The sequence below is a fragment of the Haliotis rubra genome, unplaced genomic scaffold (genome assembly GCF_003918875.1).
Source record: "Haliotis rubra isolate DU_JTF1 unplaced genomic scaffold, ASM391887v1 Scf473, whole genome shotgun sequence".
Classification (NCBI taxonomy): domain Eukaryota; kingdom Metazoa; phylum Mollusca; class Gastropoda; order Lepetellida; family Haliotidae; genus Haliotis; species Haliotis rubra.
Window position 1 is genome coordinate 853,752 of NW_025767161.1, and position 26,353 is coordinate 880,104.

The 26,353-nt window shown below is 39.2% G+C and overlaps 1 protein-coding gene across 3 annotated transcripts; it reads left to right on the forward strand.

The window, feature by feature from the left end:
• The first annotated feature begins 886 nt into the window (after positions 1-886).
• Positions 887-25,958, forward strand: LOC124290763. 3 transcript variants are annotated; one of them, XM_046727584.1, is made up of 10 exons: positions 887-1,044; positions 8,232-9,286; positions 10,481-10,594; positions 12,549-12,644; positions 14,594-14,771; positions 15,648-15,765; positions 16,383-16,600; positions 21,090-21,287; positions 21,795-21,963; positions 25,642-25,958. In XM_046727584.1, the coding sequence occupies exons 2-10, from the start codon at positions 8,262-8,264 to the stop codon at positions 25,944-25,946; spliced, it is 2,421 nt and encodes an 806-aa protein (XP_046583540.1). In that variant the 5' UTR covers positions 887-1,044; positions 8,232-8,261; the 3' UTR covers positions 25,947-25,958. The 3 variants fall into 3 exon arrangements, with proteins under 3 accessions (XP_046583540.1, XP_046583543.1, XP_046583541.1); XM_046727587.1 differs by having other exon boundaries at positions 10,481-10,526; positions 12,577-12,644; XM_046727585.1 differs by lacking the exon at positions 12,549-12,644.
• The last annotated feature ends 395 nt before the right edge of the window (positions 25,959-26,353 follow it).

Here is a 26,353-nt window from a genome sequence, read left to right on the forward strand (position 1 = left end):
ATATGCCTACAGTGTACCGTCACTACCCTTCCTACAGGTATGTGTTGTGTCTACAGTGGTACATGTATATGCCTACAGTGTACCACAATACCCTTCCTACAGGTATGTGTTGTGTCTACAGTTACATATGCCTACAGTGTACCATCAGTACCCTTCCTACAGGTATGTGTTGTGTCTACAGTGATGTATGCCTACAGTGTACCATCAGTGCCCATGTCATAATATTGTGCTTGATTTGAACAATCTAACCAAACTTACAAAAAGTGTATGTCATTGAACATTAAGATATCAGCATTTTTAAAAGCGTGTTTGATACATCTTGAAGTGAGTGAGTGAGTTGAGTTTTACGCCGCACTCAGCAATATTCCAGCTATATGGCTGCGGTCTGTAAATAATCGAGTCTGGACCAGACAATCCTGTGATCAACAGCATGAGCATTGATCTGCGCAATTGGGAACCGATGACATGTGTCAACCAAGTCCCTTTTGTAGCCTTGTGGTTGAAGCGTTTGCACGTCACGCATGCGCAGATGATCCGGGTTCGATTCCCCACATGGGTACAATGTGTGAAGTCCATTTTTCGTGTCCCCCGCCATGATATTGCTGGAATATTGCTAAGCGCGATGTAAAACCACACTCACTCACTCACTCACTCACTTTTTTATATACTAAAGAAATTATCAGATGACTTGGTGTTAGCAAAATGTTTGTCTGAAATACGTACATGGGTATCTCATTTATTAAATTCATAGCTATCTTACGAGTTAAAATATTGGTAAACAATATGAATCCTTTCGAAGAGGGATATATCGGGATTCGATCTGGAGTGTTTGTAAACATGCTGGAGAATTACTCATCCGGGAAGCCAACCAGTTATCTCCCTTGCCAGAAGTGACACGCTATGTACACTATATATAGTTTCTAGTTTCTAAACAAGTCGGTCCAGCTGCAATCTGAAAATGGGGGAGAAGGGTACAATGGAACAGAATATCCTGCTCTTACAACACAGTAATTATTTCTGACACTGTTGTCGGGATCATCGAAGGTGAATATAGATCTACCAACCTAAACTGAATGTAACTTTTTTGACAGATTTCACCTGCTTTCTAAAGTTTGACTAAACACCATACTTCCCAAACAGTCTCAAGGTGCTGGCCATGTTGTTAAAATGATCATCTCACCTCTTTCTATGTTTGCTTCTATTGTGTGTTACATAATGATTTGGTTTTGTCTAGTAGTGGTCCGATTAATTGAAATAATCGAAGATTGGTCGCAGTGACCAAACGACCAAGCAATTGATCATGTTTTGTAATAAATTGAACACAAACAATTTTGGATTACTTGTTTGCATTAACACTATTTTTCACTAGGTTGGTTTTGTCTGTGTCATTAAATTCACATTTCATAAGCACTACAAGTTCGATCCAAGTCATGATTGAATTTATCTTGAAGACTCCAGGAAATTTATGTCCCAAACATCAAGATGTGAAATTTGCAAATGCATTTTTATGCAAAACAAAAACCAAACTACATGTTTTTCCTTTATTTTTTGTGTGCATTAACAAACAGAACAATAAGATTTGCTATATGACGCTTTCGATGGTTGATCGGTTGTAATGAACCAATCATAAATTGTGAGATTTTAACTACTGTAAATCAATAAAATAATGCGAGCTACTTATGAATGCGAAAAATGCGACTATATCTGAAGCACATTAATAAATCTCACATTATTATATTGTCTTTTGCACTCGATATCGTTATTACTAGTATTTGGGTCACGATAACCCAGTGAACAAAGAAGAATGATTGATTCACAAAAATCCTTTATTGACACAATAACATAGACATTATATTATATCAACAAGTAAAATACATTCTGGAGAAGAAAGATTGAGCACTAATCATTTAAGTTGCATTACAGTCTTTGAATAAACAGTCTAGTTTACATGGTTTGAACTCACTGGACCACGTCCAACAGACATGCCAACTGCCATCCACGTAAGATTACCTCACGATTTCTGCCTACCTTTTTAATTGCATCCAGCGAGCATGAACAGGTTTCGTGACGCTAATCCTCAAATCAACAGGTTTGTCGTCGTCTATTGTGTTGAGATTACAAACTGAGATCATCCTGTCTACTGTCAATTACTAGTACTAACAGTTGAAAGGAAAGCCGTCTTTGATACTAACGCCCATGTGTTCGGGGAATTAAGATGTTTACACTAGAGTCGGATTAAATACTAGTATAGTATTTCCCAAAGTTGTGAGTGTAGTCATTAGTGAGTATAGTCATTCTGGTCAACCATTTCCTGATTTGCCTCCTCGCATTAATAAATACACGCATTTTCGTTTTGAGGTTTGCACTCGCATTATTTAATACACGCATTAGTTTGTTGATTTACAGTAATTCCACTAGTTTTGTCCTGGCTAGCTATCCGAGAAATGTTTTTGCAAGTCAAAGCACTTGGCGTCTGAAGCTACTGTAGGCTACTTTTTAAACGATGTGTATGACCCATAAAATATTTTAGTTGGCTGAGTATATTTGGGTATAGTATATACAACATGCAAATCAAGTATATCAGTATTACAACAGTAAATGTTATTATAAGTTGTATGCTTCTCTCTAGGGTAATACGGTCTGATGTACGCCTCTTTGTAGCAGTGTTAACCGAGCCGGTAGGCTAGGGATGACACTGCTACAAAGAGGCGTACATCAGACTGTATTACCCGAGGGAGAAGCATACAACTTATAATAACATTTACTGTTGTAATACTGATATACATGATTTATCTTACCACCATATTAAATGTACAAACTATCATTTTATTGCATTTTAAAGATCGCTACCGACTATATGACATGCAAACAAAATGGCGTCTGCCCCTCGACTGGATTTTTTAAATCAGTGAAACATATTCTGACAAGGTTAACACTGCTATAAAAATGGTTAATTATGTTTAAGTTGAGTGTGCAAAAGATTCAATGTATACAATAATTTAAATAAAGCAGTGAAAGTCGGTAAAATAAATCTGTCAATAGTGAACTCAAACACAGCTAATCGAACGGTATAACGTCATACAAATGTTAGCGATACAGCTTCTTGGCGGATAGGGGTGACACGTCATTGACCAATGAAATTAAAGTATTTCACATGAAGGTAAGATAAAATGTTATATTCACATGAGAAGGTGTGTAAAACAGCTGACCGGTAAAATCCGGAAACATGTTTTTTGTTAATGTGATATATACAGTGAAAGTTACTCACCTATTATGAATTCTCTGGTACCTTATAGGGAAGGTCTTATAAGGTCGAAGCAACACTTGTCAGTCTACCCAACTTTGGGTCAAACCGTGTAGGACTATTTGTTCATTGTATGACATCTTGTATGACATTGTATGTATGTTATCGACATATTGTGTCTACAGTGATCTATATGAGGTAGAATTAATTCCTACAGGTGCACATTGTATCTACAGTGGTCTTTTCGAGGTAGGACTACTTCCTACAGGTGTATATTGTGTGAACAGTGATCTAAACGAGATAGGACTACTTCCTACAAGTATATATTGTGTCTATAGCAGGGGTTCAGAAATCCCATCGCCCGATGCCCGGGACAAGTCAGTTTTCATTTCGGGCAATCAAATAATGGTATCTTACTTGTCCGTGGGCTTCTAGATTATCTCTGCTCATGGTTTCAAACTGCAAATAAACTTGGATATCATTTCATATCTGCTCAAAATGTAGCTATTACATTTTGCAATGATAATTAAGTAGAGTTATACTTCTTTGCCATTTATCACTTCTCGATAAATAGTCCAGTGAACATTAACATCAAATACCATGTTGATTTATTCTTTCAAAATTACATCATCATGATTATGTCATAACAATCAGGGCAAGTAGAAACTTAGCTAGGACAAGTTGCTTTCTTAAAGTCACTTGCCCTGTGGTAAGTGGTTTTAAATTTTTTTGAACCCCTGCTATGGTGATCTATACGAGGTAATACTGATTCCTATATGTGGTAGTACTAATTCCTTCAGATGTACACTTTCTACAGTGATATATAAACCAGGTAGTATTAATTCCTACAAGAATGTTGTGTCTGCAGTGATCTATATGTGGTAGTATTAATTCCTACAAGTATATTGTGTCTACAGTGGTCTATACGTGGTAGTATTAATTCCTACAAGTATATTGTGTCTGCAGTGGTCTATACGTGGTAGTATTAATTCCTACAAGTATATTGTGTCTGCAGTGATCTATACGTGGTAGTATTAATTCCTACAGTATATTGTGTCTGCAGTGGTCTATACTTGGTAGTATTAATTCCTACAAGTATATTGTGTCTGCAGTGATCTATACGTGGTAGTATTAATTCCTACAGTATATTGTGTCTGAAGTGGTCTATACGTGGTAGTATTAATTCCTACAAGTATATTGTGTCTGCAGTGATCTATACGTGGTAGTATTAATTCCTACAGTATATTGTGTCTGCAGTGGTCTATCATTGGTAGTATTAATTCCTACAAGTATATTGTGTCTGCAGTGATCTATACGTGGTAGTATTAATTCCTACAGTATATTGTGTCTGAAGTGGTCTATACTTGGTAGTATTAATTCCTACAAGTATGTTGTGTCTGCAGTGGTCTATACATGGTAGTATTAATTCCTACAAGTATATTGCCAGTCTTACAGTGGTCTATCATTCCTGGTAGTATTAATTCCTACAGGTATATATGTGTCTGCAGTGGTCTATACTGGTGGTCTACAAGTATATTGTGGTATATGATAATTCCTACTAAGTATATTGTTGTCTGCAGTGGTCTATCGTGGTAGTGATGATTCCTACAAGTATGTTGTGTCTGCAGTGGTCTATCGTGGTAGTATTAATTCCTACAAGTATATTGTGTCTGCAGTGGTCTATCGTGGTAGTATTAATTCCTACAAGTATATTGTGTCTACAGTGGTCTATCATTGGTAGTATTAATTCCTACAAGGTATGTTGTGTCTGCAGTGGTCTATCGTGGTAGTATTAATTCCTACAAGTATATTGTGTCTGCAGTGGTCTATCATTGGTAGTATTAATTCCTACAAGTATATTATTGTCTGCAGTGGTCTATATGGTGGTATTAATTCCTACAAGTATGTGTTCCTGTATGTCTATCGTGGTAGTGTTGATGTATATTGTGTTAGTCTACAGGTATGTTATTGTGGTACTTAATTCCTCAAGGATCTATCGTGGTGAGTATTAATTCCTACAGTATTCTCTACAAGTATGTTGTGTCTGCAGTGGTCTATCGTGGTAGTATTAATTCCTACAAGTATATTGTGTCTACAGTGGTCTATCATTGGTAGTATTAATTCCTACAAAGTATATTGTGTCTGCAGTGGTCTATCGTGGTGGTAGATATTAATTCCTACAAGTATATTGTGTCTATACAGTATTAATTCTATCATTGGTAGTATTGATTCCTACGCAGGTATGTAATTGTCAGCATATTGGTCTACAGTGGTATTAGTATTAATTCTCTACAAGTATATTGTGTCTGCAGTGGTCTATATGTGGTAGTATTAATTCCTACAAGTATATTGTGTCTGCACTTTGGTATCTATCGTGGTAGTATTGATTCCTACAAGTATATTGTGTCTGCAGAGTGTGGATCTATGCATTGGTAGTATTAATTCCTACAAGTATATTGTGTCTGCAGTGGTCTATCGCATGGTAGTATTAATTCCAAGTAAGTATATTGTGTCTGCAGTGGTCTATACATGCGTGGTAGTATTAATTCCTACAAGTATGTTGTGTCTGCAGTGGTCTATCTATTAATTCCTGGTAGTATCTAATTCCTACAAGTATATTGTGTCTGCAGTGGTCTATACATGGTAGTATTAATTCCTACAAGTATATTGTGTCTGCAGTGGTCTATACGTGGTAGTATTAATTCCTACAAGTATATTGTGTCTGCAGTGGTCTATACGTGGTAGTATTAATTCCTACAAGTATATTGTGTCTGCAGTGGTCTATACGTGGTAGTATTAATTCCTACAAGTATATTGTGTCTGCAGTGGATCTATACGTGGTAGTATTAATTCCTACAAGTATATTGTGTCTGCAGTGTATGTTGTCTCTATCATTGGTAGTATTAATTCCTACAAGTATATTGTGTCTGCAGTGGTCTATCGTGGTAGTATTAATTCCTACAAGTATGTTGTGTCTGCAGTGGTCTATACATTGGTAGTATTAATTCCTACAAGTATGTTATTGTCTGCAGTGGTCTATATACATTGGTAGTATTAATTCCTACAAGTATATTGTGTCTGCAGTGGTCTATAATGGTAGTATTAATTCCTACAAGTATATTGTGTCTGCAGTGGTCTATCGTGGTAGTATTAATTCCTACAAGTATATTATTGTCTGCAGTGGTCTATGCATTGGTAGTATTAATTCCTACAAGTATATTGTGTCTGCAGTGGTCTATACGTGGTAGTATTAATTCCTACAAGTATATTGTGTCTGCAGTGGTCTATACGTGGTAGTATTAATTCCTACAAGTATATTGTGTCTGCAGTGGTCTATACGTGGTAGTATTAATTCCTACAAGTATATTGTGTCTGCAGTGGTCTATACATTGGTAGTATTAATTCCTACAAAGTATATTGTGTCTGCAGTGGTCTATCATTGGTAGTATTAATTCCTACAAGTATATTGTGTCTGCAGTGGTCTATACGTGGTAGTATTAATTCCTACAAGTATATTGTGTCTGCAGTGGTCTATACGTGGTAGTATTAATTCCTACAAGTATATTGTGTCTGCAGTGGTCTATACGTGGTAGTATTAATTCCTACAAGTATATTGTGTCTACAGTGGTCTATACGTGGTAGTATTAATTCCTACAAGTATGAATTCCTACAAGTTGTGTCTGCAGTGGTCTATACATGGTAGTATTAATTCCTACAAAAGTATATTGTGTCTGCAGTGGTCTATCACGTGGTAGTATTAATTCCTACAAGTATATTGTGTCTGCAGTGGTCTATACGTGGTAGTATTAATTCCTACAAGTATATTGTGTCTACAGTGGTCTATACGTGGTAGTATTAATTCCTACAAGTATATTGTGTCTACACTGGTCTATACGTGGTAGTATTAATTCCTACAAGTATATTGTGTCTACAGTGGTCTATACGTGGTAGTATTAATTCCTACAAGTATATTGTGTCTGCAGTGGTCTATACGTGGTAGTATTAATTCCTACAAGTATATTGTGTCTGCAGTGGTCTATACGTGGTAGTATTAATTCCTACAGGTATATTGTGTCTACAGTGTTCTATCCGAGGTAATATTAATTCCTACAAGTATATTGTGTCTGCAGTGGTCTATCATGCATGGTAGTATTAATTCCTACAAGTATATTGTGTCTGCAGTGATCTATACGTGGTAGTATTAATTCCTACAAGTATATTGTGTCTACAGTGTTCTATCCGAGGTAATATTAATTCCTACAAGTATATTGTGTCTGCAGTGATCTATACGTGGTAGTATTAATTCCTACAGGTATATTGTGTCTGCAGTGTTCTATAACGTGGTAGTACAAATTCCTACATGTGCACATTGTATCTACAGTGGTCTATACGTGGTAGTATTAATTCCTACAAGTATATTGTGTCTGCAGTGATCTATACGTGGTAGTACAAATTCCTACAGGTGCACATTGTATCTACATTGATCTATACGAGGCAATACCAATTCAAGTTGGGCTGTTAAATATTTGTAAGCATACATATTTTGTAAGGTTACATCTCTCAGTGAAAAATACCGCAAACATCCATTTTTAAAAGAATGACATTTCTAATAAACATCTGACACGTGTGATGCCGTATAGTGCCACATATTTGGGATATATATAATTATATGTATTTCGTGAAAATGTTAATTTACTGTACTGAATCATACTTGGTGATTGACTCTGTTAATGAGTACACAGTGAAAATATAAAGCCGTGTATTTCGTGAAAATGTTTATTTACTGTACATATTTAAAACAATGACATTTCCAGTAAACATCTTACCCACGTGTGCTGCCGTAAGGTGTGACATATTAGGGATATATATAATCATATGTGCTTCGTGGGACTTTGAGAATGTCTTTTTTACCGAACTGAAACATACTCTGTGATTGACTCTGTTAATGAGAACACAGTGAGTGTATAAAGCCATGTTTACTTTCCAGTGGTCAGCGTCACCAAAAGCAACACGCATCATGAGCTTTGTGGTAAAGGAACGGTGTCCAGATTGTGGTCGGACTTTCAAGAACTTATCAAACCACAAAATCTGTCAAAGCCGAGGTTCAGGGAAACATGCAAATAAACTTTCTATGGTGCAAAGGCAAGTGTGTCCTGATTGTGGTCGAGATTTTGTGAACCTCGCAAATCACAAAGTATGTCATGGAAGAGGGGCCGGAAACAGGCAGACATCTTATCCACCGGAAGCAGTTCCTTGGCAACGTGTGCCAACACCCACCGACATTGACCGTGATCACTGGAACGCTGATTTCACGCCCAGGCCACCTCACTGGGATACACCACCCCCTATTACCCCACCTTCCCGCAGGGAGAGGCGGACACCTGCCGCCACGCCCCATCCCTCCAACAGAGAGAGACAGGCACCTACCCCTACGCCCCGTCAATCCAACAGAGAGAGACAGACACCTGCCTCTACGCCCCATCACTCCAACAGAGAAAGATGGACACCTGCCCCTATGACACCACCCTTTACGCCCCAGACACCAGCCCCTACGCCAGGTCCCTTCCAAACAGAGAGACAGACATCACCCCCTACGCCCCCTCCTTCACACAGCGAGATACCGATGCCACCCTTCTACTTCCCTCTCTCCTACACAGAGAGACTGACTCCACCTCCTACTCCCCCACCTTTACCCAGAGAGGAACCAACGCCACCCCTCTACATCCCTCTCTCCCACGGAGATAGAAGGACACCTTCCCCAACCGCACCTCTCTATCTGACCATTCCAACATTCCCCCATCACGATGACAATAATCATAACCAATCACGCCTTAATCAGTCACAGGCTGGAAGACATGATCGACATGGTTCGTATTCTCAAGAACCGCAACAGTCCAGGAGACAAAGGGAACACCAGCAACGCAGGCAGCCACATCAACATCCCCATCATCCTTTCATACAAGGGGAACATCAGCATGGTATCCAAGCCGACTATCGACCACGCCCGCATGGCCGTTTCTCAGACTTGTTGGAAGGGCAACAGTAAGTTTTATGTTTAAACAAGTATCGCGTGTTATTCTGGTCAGGGTCGCAATGGCCTAAGGCAAATCACCTTTCAGAGCTGCCTCCCATATGTTTTCAAACAGGCCTTAAAGAGTTTCTGAAGATTTAATGTCAAGATCACAACAGTTCCATTCATGTAGTGCTTCAAAAGTAAAATAACATTTAAAAATATAAACAGTGGCGGTCGGCGTAACTCATTCACTTATGCATGGTCAAGGATATGATATTGTCCATTGATGAATTCTGTGAATATAGATCATGGGCTTTGGTTAGAGAGTTCAGTTACAATATGGCTAAGACACTTGGTGCATTAATAATATTGCAAGAGAAACGATGGGATGGAGCAATGGCCACTAGACGTGTTCAAATGTCTGACAGCTACCTACTTTTCTTTTTTACAACTAACGACGTACTGATATGATGAAGTACATAAGACTTTAGTATGGAAAAAATGACTGATAAAGAACGATTTCTTTATTCAAATGAGAACTCTAGCTGTGGCGAATCTTGGAACTTAGATTTTTTTATGTGTTTGTACAGATCTTTTGAGACAATTAGTTTGGGTTAATGACTTGTTCGTGTTCTATTATCCAAAATCAATTGCTGACAACCTTTTTCATAGGTCTTTATGACACATTCTAGCCCATACCATAAAGTTAGCAAACCCAAACTTGAAAAAATGAAGTAGTATAAACACAACTTTCTTAATCATCTGGATAGCATGGATGTCCCAGGTGTCTATGGCGCTGCAATTAGTTGTACAGAGTTGCGTCCCTTTGGCACGCCAGGAACCAGAGATCTTGGCTTTGAATCGTGGTTCGCATCCATCATCTCTATACATTTGTCAGTGCTATACCCATGCTTGTGTTTTTCCTAAAGTGGTAAACGCATGAATGAAGCCTACATTACGTTTCGTTTTTCTTCAACATTAAGCTGGCACGCTGTAACATAACTTTAATACTGTTCAAAGCTGTGTTGTACCGAATTCACTCACTTATTCATGCTGTTACTTTTCAAAATGATTTCAAAGGTTCTACTTTTTTAAAGAATACTTGAGGTTCAAGGGTTAGACCTTGTTCTTTATACAATTCAGTTATTCACAAGTGATAATGTCCTAGATTTAATGTCACCTCTTGGGGGAGGATGCTATTAAAGGTGATATTTGTGTTACAGAAGTTGGCGAGGTCGCAACAGTTACAACGGTAGTCTCAGTGATGAGGATGCTCTTGCTGTTGCTATTGCTGCAAGTCAGAACCCAGAGGAGGCAGATCTTGGAAGGTCATTGAGGTCAGTGTATTCTCATCCACAGAAACATTGTTTTGTTTGTTGTTTAACGCCGCACTCAGCAATATTCCAGCTATAAATAATCGAGGCTGAACCAGACAATCCAGTGATCAACAGCATCGATCAGTTGGGATACGATGACATGTGTCGACCAAGTCAGAGAGTCTGACCACCAATCCCGTTACTTACCCGTTAGTTGCTGAAGACCTTTTCTAACCAGGGTCTTCACAAGTCCGAAAAATTGAACGACATAGGGACCAGAGGTAAAAGCTTATTTCCTCACGAGGAAGACTAAGAATATGACTGCAGCTGACCTTTCTTGAACTGAATTACATGGCTAATAAGAGACACATGCCAACAAATAGGAGACACTTGCCTTCTAATAAGAGACACATGCCAACAAATAGGAGATACTTGCCTTGAAATAGGAGACACTTGCCTTCTAATAAGAGACACTTGCCTTCTAATAGGAGACACTTGCCTTCAAATAGGAGACACTTGCCTTCAAATAGGAGACACTTGCTTTCAAATAGGAGACATTTACTTTAAAAAAAGAGCCACTTGCCTTCAAATAGGAGACACTTGCCATCAAATAGGAGACACTTGCCTTCAAATAGGAGATGCTTGCCTTGTCAATAAGAGACTCTTGCCAACAAATAGGAGACACTTGCTTTGTCAATAAGAAACACTTGCCTTCAAATAGGAGACACTTGCCTTCAAATAGGAGACTCTTGCCAACAAATAGGAGACACTTGCCTTGTCAATAAGAGACTCTTGCCAACAAATAGGAGACACTTGCTTTGTCAATAAGAAACACTTGCCTTCAAATAGGAGACACTTGCCTTCAAATAGGAGACACTTGCCTTGAAATAGGAGATGCTTGCCATCAAATAAGAGACTCTTGCCTTCAAATAGGAGAGGCTTGCCTTCAAATAAGAGATGCTTGCCTTGTCAATAAGAAACTCTTGCCAACAAATAGGAGACACTTGCTTTGTCAATAAGAAACACTTGCCTTCAAATAGGAGACACTTGCCTTCAAATAGGAGATGCTTGCCTTGTCAATAAGAGACTCTTGCCAACAAATAGGAGACACTTGCCTTGTCAATAAGAAACACTTGCCTTCAAATAGGAGACACTTGCCTTTAAATAGGAGACTCTTGCCAACAAATAGGAGACACTTGCCTTGTCAATAAGAGACACTTGCCTTCAAATAGGAGATGCTTGCCAACAAATAAGAGACTCTTGCCAACAAATAGGAGACACTTGCCTTGTCAATAAGAAACACTTGCCTTGAAATAGGAGACATTTGAGAGACACTTGCCTTCAAATAGGAGATGCTTGCCAACAAATAAGAGACACTTATCAACAAATAAGAGTCACTTGCCAACAAATAGGAGACACTTACCTTCAAAAGGAGACACTTGCCTTGTCAATAAGAAACACCTGCCTTTAAATAAGCCATGTAAGCAGGACTATGAAGGGTGTCTGTATTTTGTCCTGGTAGTTCTCTCTATTGACCTGTCCTTGAATATTATGTTGGGAGTTCCTTCAGCCATAACAACACCACACATGCCGGATCCGACACCCAAACTGGCATGAAGCCTCATTCTGACATGGGCTGGACGTTCGTCTCGGCATCGTCAGATACGACAACGCCAACTTAGATAGTGCAGAGTGAATTGGAGAAACGCGAAACGGGACCAGCAATGATTGCCTCAGTCTCACCATCTGTTGGCGATAACGATTTGTGGCACAACACGTGGCCTTCGAGCATGGGTGTGAGCTGCATGTAGACGATTTCAGATCGTCTGATCCCTAACTTGTACTCAAGTTGTGTAGTGTCACGTCAATATGTTTATATGGTGTAGCACATGATTACAGCTACCGAAGCTATCTATATAATCTATATATAGTCGTTCCCTTTCTTGATAACAAGATATAAACATTTTATTGCTAGAGATGAACCGGATAGTCTCAGTGATGAGGATGCTCTTGCTGTTGCTATTGCTGCAAGTCAGAACCCAGAGGAGGCAGATCTTGGAAGGTCATTGAGGTCAGTGTATTCTCATCCACAGAAACATTGTTTTGTTTGTTGTTTAACGCCGCACTCAGCAATATTCCAGCTATAAATAATCGAGGCTGAACCAGACAATCCAGTGATCAACAGCATCGATCAGTTGGGATACGATGACATGTGTCGACCAAGTCAGAGAGCCTGACCACCAATCCCGTTACTTACCCGTTAGTTGCTGAAGACCTTTTCTAACCAGGGTCTTCACAAGTCCGAAAAATTGAACGACATAGGGACCAGAACAGAATCCTTGCGAGGTAAAAGCTTATTTCCTCACGAGGAAGACTAAGAATATGACTGGAGCTGACCTTTCTTGAACTGAATTACATGGCTAATAAGAGACACATGCCAACAAATAGGAGACACTTGCCTTCTAATAAGAGCCACTTGCCTTCAAATAGGAGACACTTGCCATCAAATAGGAGACACTTGCCTTCAAATAGGAGATGCTTGCCTTGTCAATAAGAGACTCTTGCCAACAAATAGGAGACACTTGCTTTGTCAATAAGAAACACTTGCCTTCAAATAGGAGACACTTGCCTTCAAATAGGAGACTCTTGCCAACAAATAGGAGACACTTGCCTTGTCAATAAGAGACTCTTGCCAACAAATAGGAGACACTTGCTTTGTCAATAAGAAACACTTGCCTTCAAATAGGAGACACTTGCCTTCAAATAGGAGATGCTTGCCATCAAATAAGAGACTCTTGCCTTCAAATAGGAGAGGCTTGCCTTCAAATAAGAGATGCTTGCCTTGTCAATAAGAAACTCTTGCCAACAAATAGGAGACACTTGCTTTGTCAATAAGAAACACTTGCCTTCAAATAGGAGACACTTGCCTTCAAATAGGAGATGCTTGCCTTGTCAATAAGAGACTCTTGCCAACAAATAGGAGACACTTGCCTTGTCAATAAGAAACACTTGCCTTCAAATAGGAGACACTTGCCTTCAAATAGGAGACTCTTGCCAACAAATAGGAGACACTTGCCTTGTCAATAAGAGACACTTGCCTTCAAATAGGAGATGCTTGCCAACAAATAAGAGACTCTTGCCAACAAATAGGAGACACTTGCCTTGTCAATAAGAAACACTTGCCTTCAAATAGGAGACACTTGCCTTTAAATAGGAGACTCTTGCCAACAAATAGGAGACACTTGCCTTGTCAATAAGAGACACTTGCCTTCAAATAGAGATGCTTGCCAACAAATAAGAGACTCTTGCCAACAAATAGGAGACACTTGCCTTGTCAATAAGAAACACTTGCCTTGAAATAGGAGACATTTGAGAGACACTTGCCTTCAAATAGGAGATGCTTGCCAACAAATAACAGACACTTATCAACAAATAAGAGTCACTTGCCAACAAATAGGAGACACTTACCTTCAAAAGGAGACACTTGCCTTGTCAATAAGAAACACCTGCCTTTAAATAAGCCATGTAAGCAGGACTATGAAGGGTGTCTGTATTTTGTCCTGGTAGTTCTCTCTATTGACCTGTCCTTGAATATTATGTTGGGAGTTCCTTCAGCCATAACAACACCACACATGCCGGATCCGACACCCAAACTGGCATGAAGCCTCATTCTGACATGGGCTGGACGTTCGTCTCGGCATCGTCAGATACGACAACGCCAACTTAGATAGTGCAGAGTGAATTGGAGAAACGCGAAACGGGACCAGCAATGATTGCCTCAGTCTCACCATCTGTTGGCGATAACGATTTGTGGCACAACACGTGGCCTTCGAGCATGGGTGTGAGCTGCATGTAGACGATTTCAGATCGTCTGATCCCTAACTTGTACTCAAGTTGTGTAGTGTCACGTCAATATGTTTATATGGTGAAGCACATGATTACAGCTACCGAAGCTATCTATATAATCTATATATAGTCGTCCCCTTTCTTGATAACAAGATATAAACATTTTATTGCTAGAGATGAACCGGATATCAATGCGGTACCTACTGGTTCACAACGCCTTGTCCAGGAGCATCTAAGTCGATGTATGGAGTTTGGAGCCAGCCAGATCTCCGTCAACAGGGACAACATCTGGTCCAGCAGCATGGCCTTCTTCAAGGATGTTTGTGTATCGAAGACGGCTAAACAGTTAATGGTATGAACAGATCGATATTTTACATGTCCAAATGATGATTGTTCCAGTGAATGCTTTGGCAAATGATGCAGCAGAAAAAGGCTTCACAATTTTACCCATGAAAGGAATCGAACTCTGATCTTTGACATAACTTGAACAATTATGCTACCGTACAGACCCAGATATAACTGAAACACTTAAAGGTGGCTTTAAACATGCTCACTTCTGTTTTTTCTTTAACGCCGCACTCAGCAATATTCCAGCTTTATGGCGATGGTCTGTGAGTAATCGAGTCTAGACCAGACAACCCAGTGATCAACGCCATAAACATCAATGTACTTAACTGGGATACGATGACATGTGACAACCAAGTCAGCGAGCCTGAACACCCGATCCCGTTAGTCTCCTTTTTCGACAAGCATGGGTTAATGAAGACCACTTTTTTTCATACCATTGGCGATCAATACACAATGACTCTTTATGTTCGTTTTTGTTTTGCTACATGCATTCATTTCAAGTTTATGGTACAGTTAAGGGCTGGGTAGGCTTGTCCCTTATACAATGGCGCATCCCACTTTCCGTTTCATAAACGTGTACAATGTGTAAAGTACATTACTGTTGTCGACGCATATTGATGTAAAAATATACCCATTCACTCACTCTAGTATTGACAACTCATCTCTCTAAGTAGGTGTCCCCCAGTGACTCAGGCATTAGAAATCAACGCGATAAATCCTTGTGAGAAATTTCTTGATGTCGAAGACCCTGGTTCAAAGCCTGTATCTGGTGTCCCCAGCCGTGATATTGACGGAATACTGCTAAAACGGGCGTAAAACTAACTCACTCACACACACTGTCACCTGCAAGGTCAATATTGATTTATTCCTCATATGGTAGGTGGCTTTCACTGATTCCGATGGTAGACGTGAGGAGTGTATCGACACAGGGGGACCACGTCGTGAGTATCTACGTCTGCTGCTGGAGTCCATCGTCGCCAATAGCAAGATGCTTCATGGTCAGTAATCAGTACGATTTGTTTTGTTTGTTGTTTACGATTGGTTGATTGTTGTTTAATGCCACACTCAGCAATATTCCAGCTATATGGCGGCGGTCTGTAAATAATCGAGTCTGGACCTTATCAACAAAATGAGCATCGATCTACTCAATTGGGATACGATGACATATGTCAACCAAGTCAGCAAGCCTGACCACCCAATTCTACCTCTAACGACAAGCATGGGTTGCTGAAGACCGATTCTTACACGGATCCTCACTGGTTTGTTTAACGCTGCATCATGTGCATTGAGCAGTATTCAAGCTGTATTAGGCGGTCTGTAAATAATCGAGTCTGGACCAGAGAATCCATTCATCAATCTACGCAATTGGGATACTATGTGGACAGTCTTATGACGAGAATTGGATGCTGAAGACCAAGTCTAACCCGCGTCTTTACAGGTGTCCTCAGTATGTCCTTTGGTTGGAGGGTTTTCTCGTCATGCAGGTTCAATTCCTCACATGGGTAGAATATATGAAATACTTGTCTCGTGTCCCTCGACGTATTATTGCTGACATATTACCGAGAGTGGCGTAAAACTACTCTCACTTGTTCACATATTTTGTATATTCTAACAGGTGACGAAAAACAAGGATTTCTGATTCGACCCAACATATCTGCCTATTCAAAGAAGCACTTCCGGGTCATAGGGGTCATGCTGGCCACTATAATTGCTCAAGGTGGACAACCTCCCGCCATATTTGCTCCTCCAGTTGTTGATGCTATACTGGATAAAGATGAGATGCCGTCTGTGGATCATGTGCCCGACACACGAAAGAGAGAATCTTTAAAAAAGGTAAAAGACTACTGAAGAGTTACCAGTGTCTAATGTTTCAATCAGTTTGACACTAATGTTGTGTATCGATATTGCTGAGAAGAATTTAATAATTTGATGCAAATAAAAAAGAATGATGGCAGAAGTCAATACGTGTTGACCTATGATGACTATTTAGATCACCTACTTGCATTACGGTTTCATGAATAGAATAGATCAACATTAACATAGAACAGGTCAACATTAACATAGAATGGGTCAATGCTAACATAGGACAGGTCAACACTAACATAGAACAGGTCAACACTAACATAGAACAGGTCAACTCTAACATAGAACAGGTCAATGCTAACAAAGGACAGGTCAACACTAACATAGAACAGGTCAACACTAACAGAACAGGTCAATGCTAACATAGGACAGGTCAACACTAACATAGGACAGGTCAACATGAACAGACAATGGGTAAATACTAACATAGGACAGGTCAACACTAACATATAACAGGTCAACACTAACATAGAACAGGTCAATGCTAACATAGGACAGGTCAACACTAACATAGAACAGGTCAACACTAACAGAACAAGTCAATGCTAACATAGGACAGGTCAACACTAACATAGGACAGGTCAACACTAACATAGAACGGGTCAACGCTAACATAGAACAGGTCAACATTAACATAGGACAGGTCAACATTAACATAGAACAGGTAAACACTAACATAGAACAGGTCAACTCTAACATAGAACAGGTCAATGCTAACATAGGACAGGTCAACACTAACATAGAACAGGTCAACACTAACAGAACAGGTCAATGCTAACATAGGACAGGTCAACACTAACATAGAACAGGTCAATGCTAACATAGGACAGGTCAACACTAACATAGAACAGGTCAATGCTAACATAGGACAGGTCAACACTAACATAGAACAGGTCAACACTGACATAGAACAGGTCAATGTGAACATAGAACAGGTCAACACTAACATAGAACAGGTCAACACTGACATAGAACAGGTCAACATTAACATAGAACAGGTCAACATTAACATAGAACAGGTCAACACTAACATAGAACAGGTCAACATGAACATAGAACAGGTCAACATGAACATAGAACTGGTCAATGCTAACATAGGACAGGTCAACATGAACATAGAACAGGTCAACACTGACAGAGAACAGGTCAACATGAACATAGAACGGGTCAATGCTAACATAGGACAGGTCAACACTAATATAGAACAGGTCAACACTAACATACAACAGGTCAACACTGACATAGAACAGGTCAATGCTAACATAGGACAGGTCAACATGAACATAAAACAGGTCAACACTGACATAGAACAGGTCAATGCTAACATAGAACAGGTCAACACTAACATAGAATAGTTCAACACTGACATAGAACAGGTCAACATTAACATAGAACAGGTCAACATTAACAAAGAACAGGTCAACACTAACATAGAACAGGTCAACATTAACATAGAACAGGTCAACATGAACATAGAACAGGTCAACATTAACATAGAACAGGTCAACATTAACATAGAACAGGTCAACACTGACAGAGAACAGGTCAACATGAACATAGAACGGGTCAATGCTAACATAGGACAGGTCAACATGAACATAGAACAGGTCAACACTGACAGAGAACAAGTCAACATGAACATAGAACGGGTCAATGCTAACATAGGACAGGTCAACTCTAACATAGAACGGGTCAATGCTAACATAGGACAGGTCAACACTAACATAGAACAGGTCAACACTAACATAGAACGGGTCAATGCTAACATAGGACAGGTCAACACTAACATAGAACAGGTCAATGCTAACATAGGACAGGTCAACACTAACATAGAACAGGTCAATGCTAACATAGGACAGGTCAACACTAACATAGAACAGGTCAACATGAACATAGAACATGTCAATGTGAACATAGAACAGGTCAACACTAACATAGAACAGGTCAACACTGACATAGAACAGGTCAACATTAACATAGAACAGGTCAACATTAACATAGAACAGGTCAACACTAACATAGAACAGGTCAACATTAACATAGAACAGGTCAACATGAACAAAGAACAGGTCAACATTAACACAGAACAGGTCAACATTAACATAGAACAGGTCAACACTAACATAGAACAGGTCAACATGAACATAGAACAGGAACATAGAACTGGTCAATGCTAACATAGGACAGGTCAACATGAACATAGAACAGGTCAACACTGACATAGAACAGGTCAACATGAACATAGAACGGGTCAATGCTAACATAGGAACATAGAACAGGTCAACACTAACATAGAACAGGTCAACACTGACATACAACAGGTCAATGCTAACATAGAACAGGTCAACACTAACATAGAATAGGTCAACACTGGAGGTCAACATTAACATAGAACAGGTCAACATTAACAAAGAACAGGTCAACACTAACATAGAACAGGTCAACATTAACATAGAACAGGTCAACATGAACATAGTCAACATTAAGGTCAGGTCACATTAACATAGAACAGGAACATAGAACAGGTCAACATGAACATAGAACAGGTCAACACTGACAGAGAACAGGTCAACATGAACATCAACAGAACATAGAGCGGGTCAATGCTAACATAGGACAGGTCAACATGAACATAGAACAGGTCAACACTGACAGAGAACAAGTCAACATGAACATAGAACGGGTCAATGCTAACATAGGACAGGTCAACTCTAACATAGAACAGGTCAATGCTAACATAGGACAGGTCAACACTAACATAGAACAGGTCAACACTAACATAGAACGGGTCAATGCTAACATAGGATAGGTCAACGCTAACATAGGACAGGTCAACATGAACATAGAACTGGTCAACACTAACTTAGAACAAGTCAACATGAACATAGAACAGGTCAACACTGACATAGAACAGGTCAACACTAACATCAACATTAACATAGAACAGGTCAACATTAACATAGAACAGGTCAACATTAACATAGAACAGGTCAACACTAACATAGAACAGGTCAACATGAACATAGAACAGGTCAACATGAACATAGAACAGGTCAACATTAACATAGAACAGGTCAACACTAACATAGAACAGGTCAACATGAACATAGAACAGGTCAACACTGACAGAGAACAGGTCAACATGAACATAGAACGGGTCAATGCTAAGATAGGACAGGTCAGCCTGAACATAGAACAGGTCAACACTGACAGAGAACAGGTCAACATGAACATAGAACAGGTCAACATGAATATAGAACACGTCAACACTGACATAGAACAGGTCAATGCTAACATAGGACAGGTGAACACTAACACAGAACAGGTCAACACTGACATAGAACAGGTCAACATTAACATAGAACAGGTCAACATTAACATAGAACAGGTCAACGTGAACATAGAACAGGTCAACACTGACATAGGACAGGTCAACACTGACATAGAACAGGTCAACACTGACATAGGACAGGTCAACTCTGACATAGAACAGGTCAACACTGACATAGAACAGGTCAATGCTAACATAGGAGAGGTCAACACTAACATAGAACAGGTCAACACTGACATAGAACAAGTCAACACTGACATAGAACAGGTCAACACTAACATAGAACAGGTCAACACTAACAGAACAGGTCAACATGAACATAGAACAGGTCAACACTGACATAGAACAAGTCAACACTGAACATAGAACAAGTCAACACTGACATAGAACAGGTCAAACACTGACATAGAACAAGTCAACACTGACATACAACAGGTCAACACTAACTTAGAGCAAGTCAACATGAACAAAGAACAGGTCAACACTGACATAGAACAGGTCAACACTAACACAGAACAGGTCAACACTGACATAGAACAGGTCAACACTAACATAGAACAAGTCAGCACTAACATAGAACAGGTCAGCTCTAACAAAGAACAAGTCAGCACTAACATGGAACAAGTCAGCACTAATATAGAACAGATCAACACCGACACAGAACAGGTCAACAGTAACATAGAACAGGTTAACACTGACATAGAACAAGACAGACATATTTCCTGCCAATGCTTCGGAACCTCTTTATTTTCAAATGGTAGAAGCTAAACATGCTTTTAACACCCATTTTTAAGGACAGCCAGCATGCCTAGCCAACAATTCAAAAAAAATATCCCAGGCAGCAAATATTAATTTAATTGTTTTCTGGAACAATTAAATTAACAAATTAATTCCAAGCCGCCTCAAGGAGAAGTCCAAGTAATAGTCCCAAGTATTGAATTCTTGTGTTTATCGGGGCGGTGGGGTAGCCTAGTAGTTAAAGCATTTGCTCGTCATGCCGAAGACCCGGGTTCAATTCCCGACATGGGTACAATGTGTGAAGACCATTTTTGATGTCCCCTGCCGTGATATTGCTGAAATGTACCTAAAAGCAGCGTAAAACTAAACTCATTCTTGTGTTTGTCCCAGGTGTCGGAAGCTCGCGACGAGGCTGAGCTACAGGAGGCTCTGGAGGAGTGTGACTGGAGATACGACCTGGACGGTGTCCCCTCTTATGTTACCATGGCCAGTAGAGATGAGTTCCTCAGAGGATGTGTCCAGTATTTCGTCATACTGCAGAGCAAGCCAATGCTTGACCAGCTGATTCAAGGCCTGGGTCACTGCGGGGTGAGTATGTCTTACTTCACAGGCATCAGAGTTTCAGAAAAGATTACATCACCCACAAGACAATATCCCACAACCACATGCTGCAGGTTAAGAGGCAGTAACTGGGTGGACCTCAGGTGATTGTACGCAAACATGTGGTATTGTCATTCGTGACCAACTCGTGTTATTCCGGACAAGCCTACTTGTAGGTCACGGGAAGAGGCGAGTAGTAAGAATGGTGGTATTGTCAAGGGGACTATTTTCCCTGGAAGTTGTAATGCGGTGCGCGTAATTACATGCGCAAAGTAGTGCAAAAGTGTTTCATCTTCTAAATGGGTCGTCATTGGGTAGACGGGGTTGTTTATGCCAGTTACTCAGAACAGCAGGGTTCGATTCCCATATTGGCACACCATTTATTCCAGAGTCTTTGAGTGATATAGCTTGCTCTCAAAGTGCTCCCACTCAGGTGTCACTTGATCAAACATCATGATAAATCTAGATTTTATTTTCTGTTTCTAATATTGTCAGATTCTGGATCTCATCAGAAGACACACGTTACGAGATTTGCTTGAGTATAAATCGGATGTTGAGGTCACGGCCGAAAGGGTTATGGATCTGTTGAAACCAGATGAACGTTGCCATAGCGACGAACAACAGATCCTTGAGAACCTAAGCAGATTCCTGCAGGCAGCTGAAGGTAAGATTATAGAAGTCATAGACGGGTGCCAGAGAACCAATGCTTGGTTTACCTCTTGGCACAAACTGGTGAATCCTATACTATTATGGCAAATGAAATGGTGGTAATTCACTGACTCGTCCTTGGTTAGGTGTGGTGGAGTAGCCTGATGGTAAAGCGTCCTCTGGCCACCTGGGTCCAATTCCCCACATGGGTAAAATGTGTGAAACCCATTGTTGGAATATTGCCGTAAAACCATACTCACTCACTCGTTTGGTGCCTATTTCAGATGTCCTTTGCCTTAGATCAGCGATGTTATATGGATCAAAATATTTAAGCAAGCAAACCATATCTCATTCGTACGAATATATCTTGGATATCAGAAACCAAGGCTATTCACGACTTCTGATATATATTATGGTTATAATAATTGTCTTCATCAGCCTCTTTGAAATTTGTGAATGCAAATTCTGAGACACTCCAGCAAGTCTGAAAATACACAAAGTTTATCTCCTTAATGTATAGATGTAACCATCATGAAGGACATTAATGAAATCAGCTTTCAAAGGGGCTTCTACTTAAAGTGTTAACAAAATACAGGATAACATCAGCTCTCAGTAGGATTAATGACCAAGCTGATAAATTTGGACAATTTCATGAGTTCATACAGTTTACAGCTACTGTTTCTTTTAGGGGAAATATTAACTCACATCGCTTGTTTGTTGTTTAACGCCTCACTCAGCAATAATATACCTGCTATATGATGGCAGACTGGACCCGACAATCCAGTGATCAACAGCACGAGCAAAATCTTTGCAATTTGGATACTATGATATGTGTCACATCGTTTTATTTATCTTACCAAAGGCTAATTCTAAACGATTATCTCATACTGAAAACGAAAACTATGAGACAATGCAAACATAATGTTGTCAGCTTCTCAGAAAGGCGAATCATTTAAATAACGAAATAGGATTTTTTTTGTCGAGAGTTCCAGGGTTTGAGAAGTTCAAGGTACAGTGCTGCATCTCTTTATTGCGGTATAGTTCAGCAAAAATATCGCTATAGTTATTGCAGACTTATACTTGAATTTGCGGAAATATTTAAGTGGTAGCTCTGTGGAATAATATAAGTTGTAAGTTATCGAAAATATTAAATAGGGTAAGTTTGCGAAATTATGAATGTAATCAGTTTGTAGAATTATATAGTTGAAAGTTTGCGGAAATACCAATTGGTAAGATAAGCAGAATTGTTCAAGTTGGAAGTTTGCGAAATTAGGAAATAGGCAGGTGTGATTAGGAATAGGTAGGTGTGCAGAATTAGGAAATAGGTAGGTGTGATATATAGGTAGAATTATGAATATGGTGAGTGCGGAATTAGGAAATTGGTAACTTTTAGTGTGAAGGCTAATTCTAAACGATTATCTCATACTGAAAACGAAAACTATGAGACAATGCAAACATAATGTTGTCAGCTTCTCAGAAAGGCGAATCATTTAAATAACGAAATAGGATTTTTTTTGTCGAGAGTTCCAGGGTTTGAGAAGTTCAAGGTACAGTGCTGCATCTCTTTATTGCGGTATAGTTCAGCAAAAATATCGCTATAGTTATTGCAGACTTATACTTGAATTTGCGGAAATATTTAAGTGGTAGCTCTGTGGAATAATATAAGTTGTAAGTTATCGAAAATATTAAATAGGGTAAGTTTGCGAAATTATGAATGTAATCAGTTTGTAGAATTATATAGTTGAAAGTTTGTGGAAATACCAATTGGTAAGATAAGCAGAATTGTTCAAGTTGGAAGTTTGTGAAATTAGGAAATAGGCAGGTGTGAGGAATATGGAAATAGGTAAGTATGCGGAATTAGGAAATAGGAAGGTGTGCAGAATTAGGAAATAGGTAGGTGTGATATATAGGTAGAATTATGAATATGGTGAGTGCGGAATTAGGAAATTGGTAACTTTTAGTGTGATTGTGTCCAGTTTACAGCTACTGTTTCTTTTAGGGGAAATATTAACTCACATCGCTTGTTTGTTGTTTAACGCCTCACTCAGCAATAATATACCTGCTATATGATGGCAGACTGGACCCGACAATCCAGTGATCAACAGCACGAGCAAAATCTTTGCAATTTGGATACTATGATATGTGTCACATCGTTTTATTTATCTTACCAAAGGCTAATTCTAAACGATCATCTCATACTGAAAACGAAAACTATGAGACAATGCAAACATAATGTTGTCAGCTTCTCAGAAAGGCGAATCATTTAAATAACTTAAATAGGATTTTTTTGTCGAGAGTTCCAGGGTTTGAGAAGTTCAAGGTACAGTGCTGCATCTCTTTATTGCGGTATAGTTCAGCAAAAATATCGCTATAGTTATTGCAGACTTATACTTGAATTTGCGGAAATATTTAAGTGGTAGCTCTGTGGAATAATATAAGTTGTAAGTTATCGAAAATATTAAATAGGGTAAGTTTGTGAAATTATGAATGTAATCAGTTTGTAGAATTATATAGTTGAAAGTTTGCGGAAATACCAATTGGTAAGATAAGCAGAATTGTTCAAGTTGGAAGTTTGAGAAATTAGGAAATAGGCAGGTGTGATTAGGAATAGGTAGGTGGCAGAATTAGGAAATAGGTATGATATATAGGTAGAATTATGAATATGGTGAAGGTGAATTAGAAATTGGTAACTTTTAGTGTGAAGGTGTGATTATCTCATACTGGTAGAATTATGAATATGGTGAGTCTCAGAAAGGAAATTGGTAACTTTTAGTGTGATTGTGTCCAGTTACAGCTACTGTTTCTTTTACGGGAAATATTAACTCACATCGCTTGTGATATTTAACGCCTCACTCAGCTATATACCAGCTATATGATGGCAGTCTGTAAATAATCAAGTCTGGACCCGACAATCCAGTGATCAACACCATGAGCATAAAATATACACAATCGGGATACCATGACATGTGTCACATCGTTTATCTTCCAAAGGCTAATTCTAAACGATTATCTCATACTGAAAACGAAAACTATGAGACAATGCAAACATAATGTCGTCAGCTTCTCAGAAAGGCGAATCATTTAAATAAACGAAATACGGAATATTTTATCGAGAGTCCCAGGGTTTGAGAAGTTCAAGGTACAGTGCTGCATCTCTTTATTGCGGTACATTTCAGCAAAAATATATCGGTAGTTATGCGGAATTATGCTTGAATTTGCGGAAATATTTAAGTGGTAACTCTGTGGAATAATATAAGTTGTAAGTTATCGAAAATATTAAATGGGGTAAGTTTGAATTATGAATGTAAAAAGTTTGTAGAATTATAAAAGTTGAAAGTTTGCGGAAATACCAATTGATAAGATAGAGGAATTAAAAAAGCAGAAATATTGAATGGATAAGTTTGCTGAATTATAAATGCGATAAGCGGAATTGTTAAAGTTGGAAGTTTGCAGAATTAAGTAATTAGGAAATAGGTAAGTATGCGGAATTAGGAAATAGGTAGGTGTGCGGAATTAGGAAATAGATAAGTTTGTGGAATTAAGAAATAGGTAGGTGTGCAGAATTAGGAATATGGTGAGTGCGGAATTAGGAAATTGGTAACTTTTAGTGTGATTCTGTCCAATCCGAACATTGTGACAATGCAGGTGTTGTCGAATTAACTGACGAAATGTACATATTGTGTTCATCTTCCAGGTGGCAGCTTGTGTGATGTGCTCAGGGAGAGCCAGCGTTTGACCCGAAGTCAGACCGAGTTTGCGCGGGGATTAACTCCAGCGAGACTGCTAGCGTTTGTTACTGGATGTAGTAGGGAACCAGCTGGCGGGTTCGTGCCGAAACCCAGCATTGTCTTTAACAGAGCCGCCTGGCGGCTGCCATCGGCCGCTACATGCAGTAACCAGATCCTGATCACGGTGCACCAGAACTCGCTGGAGTTCCATCGCTTTTGTCAAGCGATGATGACGTCAATGATGAACGGAGAAAACTTTACAACCGCCTAGGTTTCTTGTTATCGTCTTTAGTTTTCTCATGGAAAACTAATTTAAAAGATTTGTTGTGGTAGATATTGCACAAATAGAGATTCCTATACAACTGACTCTCACATACGGTTTACAATCTCAAAGTGTCGATTAAGAAAGCATTTCAAGAACAATACTCATTAATATGAAACAAAACATAATGTATGGCCATTTTGACTTTTTCTATGGCCATTTTGACTATTTGGTATGGCCATTTTGACTAGGGGTTGTGGCCATTTTGACTTTTTGTGAGGCCATTTTGACTAGGGTCAGTGTGGCCATTTTGACCTGTTCCTTTTGTTCCGATGCCCATACTCTACTATGCTGAACCACGTTCTGAAGCGATAGCTAAAACTATGGCATGATCGTGGCAAAATATTAAACATTTT

Bases quoted from the DNA above. Each gene is read 5' to 3' on its own strand.
- LOC124290763 (XM_046727584.1), top strand. From the start codon at position 8,262: ATGAGCTTTGTGGTAAAGGAACGGTGTCCAGATTGTGGTCGGACTTTC. The intron at 9,287-10,480 runs GTAAGTTTTATG...TTTGTGTTACAG, and splicing joins GACTTGTTGGAAGGGCAACA to AAGTTGGCGAGGTCGCAACA. The intron at 14,772-15,647 runs GTATGAACAGAT...CTCATATGGTAG, and splicing joins AGACGGCTAAACAGTTAATG to GTGGCTTTCACTGATTCCGA.